This window comes from Piliocolobus tephrosceles, chromosome 8 (assembly GCF_002776525.5).
Source record: "Piliocolobus tephrosceles isolate RC106 chromosome 8, ASM277652v3, whole genome shotgun sequence".
Classification (NCBI taxonomy): Eukaryota; Metazoa; Chordata; class Mammalia; order Primates; family Cercopithecidae; genus Piliocolobus; species Piliocolobus tephrosceles.
Window position 1 is genome coordinate 119,459,782 of NC_045441.1, and position 12,306 is coordinate 119,472,087.

A 12,306-nucleotide genomic window follows, 5' to 3' on the forward strand; every position below is an offset into this window, starting at 1 on the left:
CAAAAAAAAAAAAAAAAAAAAAAAGCTCATACTGGCTCATATAACCACTTAGGCTTTCTTAGGTCTCTAGTGGGAATTTCATGTTGGTCTCTGCCAGAGTTTCTGGTTCCAAAGCCATTGCCTGTGTTGTGACAGTGTGAATTTGCACCCCACATCTGGACACAGCTTGGTGTTTTGAAAGCAGTGACTGTGGCCCAAACAGTGAGTGTCTCCCAAGGCTCAAGGCAGCTACCCTTGCTTTTCCTCCACTCTCCAGGGTCAGGGGGTAGAGTGGATAGAATTTATAGGCCCTTTTTGTGGTCCAAATTGCCCATTCCTAGCTCTCAGTTTCCAGATCCTTGTGCCATGCTGGGTCCTATGGCTCCCCTCCTAGTCCAGGTTTGCCTAAGCCTGTAGCACCCAAGGCAGAGATGGTGTTCTGTGGCATCATCTCCCACCCTCTACCCTCCTAGTTAGTTCCTTCTTTGTTTCTGGCACCTACAATTTCCTCTTGCTTAGCTTTTTAACTTGGCCGTGAATCATTTTCCTTGTATTTTACCCGGTTTGCCTATGTATTTGGAGGTGGTTTCTTGCTTCTGCTCAGTCTACTATATTGACAGCAAGTCTGATAAACCCTTTAAGCCTGACTGTGTTCTATATTAATTACACATTTTCCTCCTCTGTGTAGTTCCTTCTTCCAGTCTTCAGGTCGAAACAAATACATTTGTTTATTTTCTTTTGGCCCTCAAGTGGTTTGAAAACTAAGATGGATAAATTCTATTTAAATTGAACTTTTTTCCCGAAAGCAAATAAGGGTATTCTTAGCCATTTATTTACCTTTCTTCACTTGCACTCTCAAAGCCTTTAGATAAATTATCTCCAAAGCGGGGCACATGTATCCACAGGGTGTAAGCAAGATAGTCCACAGGGATGAAGGAAGAAACAATTACAACTTCTATTTGTATTTCTACATATGTTTATGTTTATTATTAACACAACCATTTCAATTGTTTAATAATGTGCACAGTATATTTGTATCATTGTGTGTGTACATATATATGGTACATGCTAATTTTTTATTATTTTTGAGTAGAGAAAGTGATCACAGAATTTTAGAGAGTACTGGTTTAAGAGCTTTGGAGCTCTTTCTTTTTATTTTTTATTTTTCAGACAGGGTCTCACTTGTTGCCCAGGCTGGAGTGCAGTGGTGCATTCACAGCTCACTGTAGCCTAAACCTCCCAGGCTTGAATGGATCTCCCACCTCAGCTTCCCGAGTAGCTGGAACCACAGACACACGCCACCACAGCTGGCTATTTTTTGTTTCATTATTTGTAGAGCTGGGGGGTCTCCTTACTTTGCCCAGGCTGCTCTCGAACTCCTGGGCTCAAGTGATTCTCCCACCTTAGTCTCCCAAAATACTGGGATTATAGGCATGAGCCACTGCACCTGGCTTGTTTTTATTTTATTTTATTATTATTCTTAAATTTTTTAATTTCTTTCTTTTTTTAAGAATCTTATTCTTAAATTTTTAAATTTCTTTCCTCTTCCATATTTTTTTATGAACTATTTTTATTTTTTCAATGTTTCTTGTAGAGATGGCGTCTCACTATGTTGCCCAGGCTGTCTCAAACTCCTGGCCTCAAGCAATCCTGCTGCGTCAGTCTCTCAAAGTGCTGGGATCACAGGCATGAGTCACTGCGCCTGGCCGCTTGTCTTTGACTGTCCAGTCTAGTACAGTGACAAAGGACACAGTGTTAGAGCAATATTGCAAAAGCCTCTCTACTCTAGTTTAGTGGACTACAGTTTTGTGAACAAATAAAGTGTGCTACTCTCTAGAAAACTGCAGAAAAGGACTATTCAGGCAGTTCTCATAATCAGCATTTCCATGCTGATAATATGGTCAACTCCAAGATTAGAGTCCCGGAAGAGATAATTAAGACCAACAAAGTAAATCACAGATACCCAGCCAGAGCTGAGCAGATTTTTAAAATGTCCCTGGGTTCACTCTTTCATGCTTCAGATTTACCACGAGATGGACAACATTGCCGCAGACTTTCCTGACCTGGCGAGGAGGGTGAAGATTGGACATTCGTTTGAAAACCGGCCGATGTATGTACTGAAGGTGAGGCCACATGCATTTGGAAGGGTCTCCTGGGTCCTCATGTCCAGGACCCAGCCTCAGACCTCTGAAAAGGGCAGCTTTTTGAACTCCTTGACTTCAGGGAGGAAAGCGAGATCAGGACACGTTGTACCTGGGCTGGAATTTGGTCTGACAGAGTCCCCTGCTTTTGTCTAATGTAGGGGGAGTTAGAAGGAGCACATCTCATCCAAGTTTTGGCTGAAAGACAGGATCAGAGGGAGGTGATTAGTATTCCAGAAAGCTCTCAGATGGACAGAGTTGTTTACTTTCATTCTCACCTCTGTAAATAGCAGGACAAATTGGGATGGGCCTGACTTCTATTCTGCTTGCAGGGGGTGCTTATTGGAAAATCAACCTAGGAAGTGAATTTGAGGGTTGGTGTAATTTTAAGCACAGCTTCTGATCCTTGGCTGCACAAAGCCTAATTTCCAAATATTTCTAACAGATTCAAGACTATATTGGCAAAAGAGGTAAAGAACTATGCTAATGACATAAATTACATAAAAATCCAGCTGAATGAATAAAAAGGAATTTGGGCATATAACCCATGGAACACTGGTGGTGCTAAGAATTTGCCAAACCCTCAGCTTCATGTAAGTCCCAAAGAACTCAGGCTTATGGCACTAAGCAAATTACCAGTGGGAGAGGAGACCTGCCACGGAGCTGGATAATTACATTTAAATATTTTGCCAATCTGATGGAGACCCTGGCTTCATTAGCACCAAGCTCTGACCCAAGGGGGCCCAACACTATGGCAAAGGCAGGAGCCAGGATTCATGACTGCCATTTACAAAGAGCTATAGCGAGCCCCGCTTTTTCTTAGTTTAAAACCAAATTCATTTATCTTATCGACCGAAACAGCCTGGTTTGTGTACCCTTGTGTCTCTCGCTGTTGGGATACCATTTGAGGTCTTTCAAGAGACATAACATTATCTCTAATGGCACCAGCATCATAAAACACAGTAATGATTGTTTCCCCCTCCCATTTACTCCGAATGCTGGAGAGGTTCAGGCTGCCTGGAGCTGCAGCTTGGCCCCGCAGCCAACCAATTAAGCTTCCTGGTCACGGATAAGCTCGATAAATAGATGGTGCCCTTAGGAACATTTGGTCTCTGAATTATCTTAAATGAATTAAATGAATGGGAGAGAGCTGGAGAGAGGAGAAGTGAGCAGAGATGTGGGTAGGCGGTCATTTTTGAGCCTTTTCTCCCTTCTGCAGTTCAGCACTGGGAAAGGCGCGCGGCGGCCGGCCATTTGGCTGAATGCAGGCATCCATTCCCGAGAGTGGATCTCCCAGGCCACTGCAATCTGGACAGCAAGGAAGGTCATGTCGCCTGGTATTAGCCAAGAATGCTGATGGGCCCGGGGTGCCCCTGAAGCACGCCATGCAGCTGGGCCTGGGGCACGAGGTGGGAGGGTGCTCTGCTAAGACCCAGTTGGCTGGGGGCCTTTTCAGATTGGAGAAGCAAATGGTCAAAGCCCCTTGGTCAGCTCATTGCAGCCAAATGATTGCGTTCCTGCTGGTGCGCAAGCTGATAGGCAGCAGAGGTGGGCCTGAGCCTCTGAGCGCAGTCCACCTCACAGAAGGGGAGTGGAGCAACACCCAGAGGAGGCCCCATAGGCCCTTGGGGACCTCACGCCATCTCCATCTCCTAGAAGGGCTGCTGGGAGGGCAGCCACTCAAGAGGCTGAGGCGGGAGAATCCCTTGAACCCAGGAGGTGGAGGTTGTGGTGAGCCGAGATCACACTACTGCACTCCAGCCTGGGCAACAGAGCGAGACCCTGTCTTAAAAAAGAAAAAAAGAAAGAAAGAAAGGCTGCTGGGAGAGGAGGAGGGTTGCATGTAGAGGACACATCTTCCCTCCCTCTTCATTGGAGGTTCAAATTCCTAAAAACTATGACGATGTGTGACTCCCTCCTCCTGGAAGGAAGGAATAAAGCATGTACCCCAGGACTCACTGCAGTTGATGTCATTAGCAGCCATGTCCCCAAGCAGCTATGTCTCTCCAGGATTTGAAGGGCTCAGAGGACTTTGCAGAGAGCAAAGCCTTTGAGGGTGGCAGGGAGGCTTTTGAGGCTAGATGCTGTTCTAGGAGCATCCATTCTAGCTGGATGCCGGGCATCTTTAGAAGATACATGGTTCAGCCCTAATGACCCATCCTGCTATGGGATAGCTGACAAGCATATTGTCTCTGCTTAGATTGTATCAGATTACCAGAGGGATCCAGCTATCACCTCCATCTTGGAAAAAATGGATATTTTCTTGTTGCCTGTGGCCAATCCTGATGGATATGTGTATACTCAAACTCAAGTGAGTATTCCCAAATGGGCTGGGCTTGGAGACTGTTGAATTCCTTGCTTTGCCACTAATTGTCTGACCTTGGAGAGAATTACCACAAATGTGCACCTTATGAGCTTCCTTGGGATTTCATCTTCTAGTCATCCTCAGAGCTGAGAATCACCAGGGGATATTTTTTCTTAGAGAAAATAGTCTAATGAACTCCCTATCATGGGTCTTAACAATGACCAACATTTTACTAATCTTCTTTTCATCTCTTACCCTCCCACACATTTTTTTTTCCTGACGTGTTTAAAACAAATTCAACACATTATGTTATTTCACCCTAAACTAGTTTAGTATGCATCTCTAACTGATGATAGAAAACAAAAAACAAAAAACAAAAAAAAAAACCTTAAAAAACCCCGTGGTGCTAATATCACCTTTAAAGGAATAATGGAAGTTCTTTAATATCATCTAACACCAGCCCCAGTTATCTTAAAAATGAAGGTCGAGGCCGGGCGCAGTGGCTCACGCCTGTAATCCCAGCACTTTGGGAGGCCGAGGTGGGCGGATCATGAGGTCAGCAGATCGAGACCATCCTGGCGAACACGGTGAAACTCCATCTCTCTTAAAAATACAAAACAATTAGCCGGGCTTGGTGGTGGGTGCTTGTAGTCCCAGCTACTCGGGAGGCTGAGGCAGGAGAATGGTGTGAACCCAGGAGGCTGAGCTTGCAGTGAGCCGAGATTGCAGTCACTGCACTCCAGCCTGGGCGACAGAGCGAGACTCCGTCTCCAAAAAAAATGTGTTTTTAAGAGTCAGTTTGTTCAAGTGAGGACCCAACAAGGTCTGCGCATGTACGTGGTGCTGTATCTCTGCAGTCTCTTTCATTCTACAACAGCACCCACAAACACACCTTTTAAAAGTCTCACTCATTTAGGGGAGAAGCCAAGTAATTTGCCCTGTACAGTGTCTCACATTCTGAATTTGGCTGATGGCTTCTTTGTTATGCCATTTAGTTTGTTCCCTTATCTGCGGTATTTCCTATTCACAGATTGCCAGGTCTAGAGCCTGACTGGATTCAGGGGAATTTTTTAGGCAAGCAAGAAACGGGCTGTGCGCTTCCAGTTACATCTGTTATCATGGAGGCATGTAGTGTCCATTTGTCCCACTTCTGCCAAAGCCAAAAGTTATTCAGTGGTTTCAGGTAGTTTCTGACTGGTTCTAGCACATGAAGGTCTCATCAGTACATTTGGGAGAAGTCCTTCTCTTAGAGCCAGAAGGGGAAATACTCCTCTCTCTGCGGGAGGAGAGACGACTGCTCAATGAGCACCGGAGCCCCAGGGCCCTCACGGCAGAACTGCGAGCAGCCTGCCCTGCCTGCGTGTCGTCTCCACCTGAGCCCTCTTCAGTGCTCTGATCTGCCTCGGGTTGTTTGTCTCCTCCTGGCTTTTTCAGAACCGATTATGGAGGAAGACGCGGTCCCTAAATCCTGGAAGCTCCTGCATTGGTGCTGACCCAAATAGAAACTGGAACGCTAGTTTTGCAGGTAGGTAGTGGGGAGACAATTCTCAAATCCTGCTGTCCCTGGGCTCGCCTGGTCTACCAGTGTTCTGAGCTGGCCGGGACAGAGCCCATTTCCACTCTGGTTCCATCGCTGCGTCACTGAGAAACTGAGGAGCACTCCTTAGGCTCTGACTTAGTGTTTTGTTTGTTGCTGTTGTTGTTTTGAGACGGAGTCTCGCTCTGTTGCCCAGGCTGGAGTGCAGTGGCGCAATCTCGACTCACTGCAACTTCCGCCTCCTGGGTTCAAGTGATTCTCCTGCCTTAGCCTCCTGAGTAGCTGGGACTACAGGCGCACGCCACCATGCCTGGCTATGTTTTGCATTTTTTTTTTAGTAGAGGTGGGATTTCACCATGTTGGCCAGGATGGTTTTGATCTCCTGACCTCATGATCCACCTGTCTCAGCCTTCCAAAGTGCTGGGATTACAGCCATGAGTCACCGAGCCCAGACTTTTTTTTGAGACGGAGTCTTGCTCCATCGACTAGAGTGCAGTGGCAGGATCTTGGCTCAGTCTCACTGCAACCTCCGTCTACCGGGTTCAAATGATTCTCCTGCCTCAGTCTCCTGAGTAGCTGGGACTGCAGGTGCATACCACCATGCCCAGCTAATTTTTGTATTTTTAGTAGAGACAGGGTTTTGCCATTTTGACCAGGTTGGTCTTGAACTCCTGAACTCAGGTCATCTGCCCGTCTCAGCCTCCCAAAGTGCTGGGATTACAGGCATGAGCCATCGCACCCAGCCTGTTTGTTGTTTTTTAAAATGTATTTTTGTAATTTTGAAAGGGAATGATAGTAATGCCTGTCCTCCTGAGAGAATGGTGGGACAGACCGTCTTACATTCAGATTGTCATCTACACTAATATTTTAAAAACGCCCTCTTGTAAGACATACAAAACGGGGAACCTTCCTTATCCCTGACCCTACCAGCCCTGCCTGGGCAAGTTCTGAGTGGGTGGAAGGACTCCTGGCAGCAACTCAGAAGAGAGGAATTAACACTGTCACCCCAACAGGCAAGACCATGCTGTGAAAATTCCACTCCAGTACCCTTAGATGTGTAGACATCAACCTTAGCAGCTGGCTGTCGTGGAAAGGGAAAGAGAATTAGGAGACCTGGGCTCTGAGTGCCAGCGATTTAAAAACCACCCTCCACAAAAGTGCCAACTGTGTACCAAGTGCCTTCCCATATTTATCATATTTATTCTTCTCACCTAGCGAGTGAATTTTATGATCTGAAATGAGACGGTGGAAACTCAGAGACAATCTCAAGGTGACATGGGTGATCAGAGTTCTGATCTAAACTCACCTTCCAATTCCAAATCCAGACAGTTCCCCTTCACTGTTCCATGGCTGTGCTGATGGGGTTGGTTGGTTGTTTTGTTTTGTTGAGACAGGGTCATGCTCTGTCATCGAGGCTGGAGTACAGTGGCATGATCACGGCTTACTGCAGCCTCGACATCCTGGGTTTAAACGATCCTCCCACCTCAGCCTCCCGAGTAGCTGGGACTATAGGCACATGCCACAATGCCCAGCTAATTTTTGTATTCTTTTGTGAAGGTGGGGTTTTGCCATATTGCCCAGGCTGGTGTTGAACTCCTGGGCTTAAGTGATCCTTCCACCACAGCCTCCCAAATTGCTGGGATTATAGGCATGAGGCACTGTGCCCAGCCCTGATGGTTTGTTTTTAATGTACTTCTTTTACTTGTATAGAAATACCACACACACCAGTGGGGGAAAATAATGATTGTGGGAAAGGAACTGATACAAATGTGGGAACTCAGAGCTTCAAAGTTAAGTCAGATATTCCCACCACTGGGGTGGTTTCAGTCACACTCATACACACACACACACACGCACGTGTGCACACACACACCCTAGAAACCCAAGGGAACCACATTATGAAGTAATACAGAAGGCAGTGTTTCTAAAAACCTGTCAAATAATCAAGAGATTTTAGCCATAACAATCGATTATTTCTGGCACACTTGGCCTTTAAGATCTGAACCAAGAGAATAAGTTGACACCAGAATAAATGGAGTCATTTTCATTATTTATTGGTATTCGTATTAATTATCTAGACTACTTATTAATTACAACTCATTCTCAAGGGTGCTATTAATTATTTATGATAACTGCTGTTGGTACAAGGCAAGGTCAACTCCAACAGTTTTTCTCCTCAGCTGTAGCAGACCCAACACCCAACCCTCCCTCTTCCATGCCTTCTCTGCAGTCCACACCCACCGTGGACTAGGTGCTCTGGGCCGTCTCACCGTGGCCTGCGCATTCCCAATACCTTTGGCCCCTCTCTAGGTGGAATGTCTTGTGTTTCTGTGTTCTCGGATTATGAGTTAATGTTTCTTCTTGGGCTATCCCCAACAGGAAAGGGAGCCAGTGACAACCCCTGCTCCGAAGTGTACCATGGACCCCATGCCAATTCAGAGGTGGAGGTGAAATCGGTGGTAGATTTCATCCAAAAACATGGGAATTTCAAGTGCTTCATCGACCTGCACAGCTACTCACAGCTGCTGATGTATCCATATGGATACTCAGCCAAAAAGGCCCCAGATGCCAAGGAGCTGGTGAGTCACAGCTGCTTCCCACCCAGCCTGGGGCCTGCCTGACCCTCCTGGTGCTGCTAAGGTGGTAGCTCTGCAGCTTTATAGGGAGAGTCCAGGAGCCTGGGCATGTTTCATTGAAGGCCCAGTCTTCTCTGCCTGCCCTTTGGGATACGCTGTCATCTGCTGGGGACAGGAAGACAGTGCTCTTTATTTCTGTGTCTGCTATGAGTTCCCTGAACCATGCCTGCCCCGCCTTTCCTTCTCCCTTGTTTTTCTGACTGCCATGTGTTGTGGACCCGCTGCTTACCAAGGACTGTGGGTGGCACCTGGGTGAGCAACAGGGAGTGCTCCTCACTCTAGTGAAGGAAGAGTTTAAAGAGGGTGAAGGCCACGGCCTGGGATGCTCTGTGTCTTGTCCAGAACGTGGCTCATCAGGAGCAGGCCTGACATCTGGAGGGTGACTGCAGGTGGCTGCCCAGGGCCACAGGCAGCCCTTAAACCTTGGGCAGATGCAGCCCCTCCCAGGCTCATGGCAAAGTGTGGGCTTGATTCTGCTCCCCCACTCCCACCTGGCCTCTCGGGCAGGCACTCTACACAGGGATCATCCACCTATGGTGGTCCTTCTCCTCCTCTACTCTGCAACACCCAACTCTTTGAGAGCTTTCTCTTGAACATACTTGGTCTTCCCTCATGTATGAGTGATGTCCCCCTTCTCAGGATAGGTGAAGATGGTGCCTTTACTAGATTCCTAGCGGGTCAGTGAGTAGCCCCAGACCCCCCCTCTCCTCCAATCTGAGTACATAACGCACAGGCTTCCACTTCCCTCCTCATCTCCTCCCCCAAACTGGGAGTCAAGAACTGGGCGTGTGCCACCTCCCTCAGTTTACAGTTGGGCCTTGGCACTGGGTGAAGGGGAAAGAAGGGACCAGAAAGGAAATCAGGAGAGGGGCCAAGAATCTTCCAAACCATCCCAGAGCAGAGCAGCTGAGGAAGGTCAAGCTTCAGGATCCATTTTTTCTCACTCCACGTTCCCCCTTCCCAGGACAAGGTGGCGAGGCGTGCGGCCAAAGCTCTGGCTTCTGTGTCAGGCACTGAGTACCAAGTGGGTCCCACCTGCACCACTGTCTGTAAGTACTCGCTTATTGATGAGTTACTTAGAAAACACTTTGAGAGGAAACTTGAAATGGAATGGGAGGAGAGCTGTTAGACTTACTTGTCATCTGATTGTTTTTGTTGTTAGTAATAGACTGAACTATGTCATGCCTGTGTGGTGACAGCTGTTGCATGCAGTCCCCTTCATCAACATCATATCAAAAATTCCTCATGTCCATCCCTCCATTTTCAAGAGAAACCCACCTTTCAACTGGTAAACTGATGGTGGTAATGGAGTTGGGGGAGACTCCCTCATCTTCCTAAAGGAGATGAACAAACACTGAGCCTGGACAACATAGCAAGACCCCATCTGATATGGTTTGGCCATGTCCCCACCCAAATCTCAGCTTGAATTCCCACATATTGTGGGAGGGACCTGGTGGGAGGTAATTGAATCACAGGGGCAGGTCTTTCCTGTGCTGTTCTCATGATAGTGAGTAAATCTCACGAGATCTGATGATTACTATAACAAGGGGTTTTCCTGCACAAGCCCTCTTCTTGTAAGAGTTAAAAAAGAGGAAAGAAACATGAAAAGCAGCTTAACAGTCAAAGACAGGTTTATTCTGGGAATAAACCTGAGAGGGGCTTCTGGCTGATTTCGGTCAGGAGTGTTCTCTCTTACAGACTAAGGGTATTTAAGGGTTTAGGGAGGGGGAGCTTATCGCAAGCTCAGAATGTTTCTGTGTGAAGGAGAGTTTTATTTCAGGGTTGGAATATCTGGTCGGAGGGGAGGTTTATCTTAGAGTTGGAATGTTTCTGGTCATGTTGACATTATCCATTAGGCTGATGCTTGGGACTGATTTTTATTCAAGGGGAACTTAAAATAGTGGTGTTTGCCCAAGATGGTGATGCTCCTGCTCTGTCAATCCAGACCTTATAATTATAAAAGGACGAAGGGCGGCATGTTTTTTTTTGGCTATTTCCTGCTGAGGGGGGGCATGGAGAGATTTTTGGTCTCGGATTGTAGGAGTAATGCTGTCTGTAGATGCTTTTGGGTAGTAGTCTGTGAGATAGGCATGATTCTGTCAGTTAAATATCTTTGAAAAAGGTTGATTAGGCAGGGAAAGAACATTAGTCCTAGGCATATTATTAGGAGAGAGCCCAGGAATGGGATGGCCTGTGTTATGATTTTGTTTCCAAACCAATAATTCATTTGGTTGTTTTGCTCTTCCTTAGCTTTTTAGCCCTTTTTAAAAGTTTTTCAGCAGTGTTTCTTACTAGGCCTGATTGGTTGAGATAGAAGCAACGTTTCTTACCCAATGAGAGGCAGAGGCCCCCTTTTTCAGCTGTTATAAGATTTAATCCCCATTTATTTGGGAGGACTACTCCAGCTAAGGAGTCCAGTTGGTCTTAGGCTTTTGTAAGGCTTTGGGCTATATTTTTTAAAAAACCCTGTAGTTCTGTTGAAAGAGTTTTTTAAGGTATGCTAAAAAGGTGGCCGATCTGCCTGCTCCCAATCCAAGTATAGAGGTTACACTTATAGGCCACTATCAAAGGAATGATGTGGATGGCCCTCTTTTTTAAAACCTATTGGACGGATGGAATGGGTAAAGGTTGATTAGGAGGAACTAGTTTAGTGGGGGAGAAAGATAAACTAGGGCACAGGTTCCAGTTTAGTTGGTGGGGAGACAAAGATACGTATTGGTGCCACACCAAAAGAACAAGCCTTCATTGTAAATACGGGTGGAGATATGGAAAGAAAACAAGTGAATTAAAGATGATGTGCTGTTTCTTTCCTGTGGTTCATTACTCCAGGTGGACAAGGAGGCCAGGGAGACACCCACTATAGTAGAGATATAGGAAGAGTTATTTTTTACACAATAATGCAGTCGGACGTTGTACCATTGGTATACAACCATGGAAAAAGGTGGGCACCAGGGACAACACAAGTTGGGCCGGAGGCATTAGTTGAGGGAGAGGCTGTAAAACGAGCTGGTTGCAGAAATGCTCCGTTTGCTTCTGGTGATCCTTGGTAGTCAACTTCATTAGTTTGATGGTCAGAGGGGTTTTTAATAATGATAGTGCGGTTGCATTGGTTAGGTGTTAAGGACCCTACAGGAAAATTTTTCTTAGAGGCTGAAAAGCAAAGTGAGGCTTGTAGTAAAAGGGGGTGTGTTTACTTATGGACCCTTTAATGGGAGGGCCTTGGGCCTTGAGGTGTTGTAGGGAGTTGTAATAGGTTTGAAATAATTTGTTGGCCTGATTGGCCCTGGAAGTGGGATAATCACTGACCAGGGTGTCAGCTCTTTTAAAAAAGGAAGTTCCTTTTTGGAGTTTATAAATTAGGTTATGTTTCCTGTTAAAAGGTCATGAAGGGGTGTAGGAAGGGCTGTGTAAGCTGAGGAAGACAGCGATAAGCACATTTAGCATTCCGGAGCAAAGGAACAGTTAGCTTGCAGCAAGAGGGATTGTGTAAGGTGTACAGAGAGTTCTAGTTTGAAAGCAGTGAGGAGTGGTTGTATTGGTGAGGTTGATGTGATTAGGGAATTTATATTGAAAGAAACAAGCAAAAAGAGAAGAAAGTTATTTGGATAGGAGTAAAGTCCCGGAAAGTTCCTTGAAGCCATAGGTCCCACAACACAGTAAGGAGCTGATCAGGATGTAGAATGGGAATTTTTTTTTTTTTTTTTTGAG

The 12,306-nt window shown here is 46.2% G+C and overlaps 1 protein-coding gene across 2 annotated transcripts in view; it reads left to right on the forward strand.

The window, feature by feature from the left end:
* The window catches only part of CPA4 (carboxypeptidase A4), a 31,339-nt gene that overhangs the window by 9,403 nt on the left and 9,630 nt on the right, over nucleotides 1–12,306 (forward strand). For both annotated transcript variants that reach the window (XM_023207817.1, XM_023207818.1), the window contains 6 exons: nucleotides 2,001–2,102; nucleotides 3,340–3,444; nucleotides 4,321–4,431; nucleotides 5,860–5,950; nucleotides 8,342–8,541; nucleotides 9,563–9,647. In XM_023207817.1, the coding sequence (XP_023063585.1) occupies nucleotides 2,001–2,102; nucleotides 3,340–3,444; nucleotides 4,321–4,431; nucleotides 5,860–5,950; nucleotides 8,342–8,541; nucleotides 9,563–9,647 (694 nt within the window). The remainder of the gene's footprint in view (nucleotides 1–2,000; nucleotides 2,103–3,339; nucleotides 3,445–4,320; nucleotides 4,432–5,859; nucleotides 5,951–8,341; nucleotides 8,542–9,562; nucleotides 9,648–12,306) is intronic.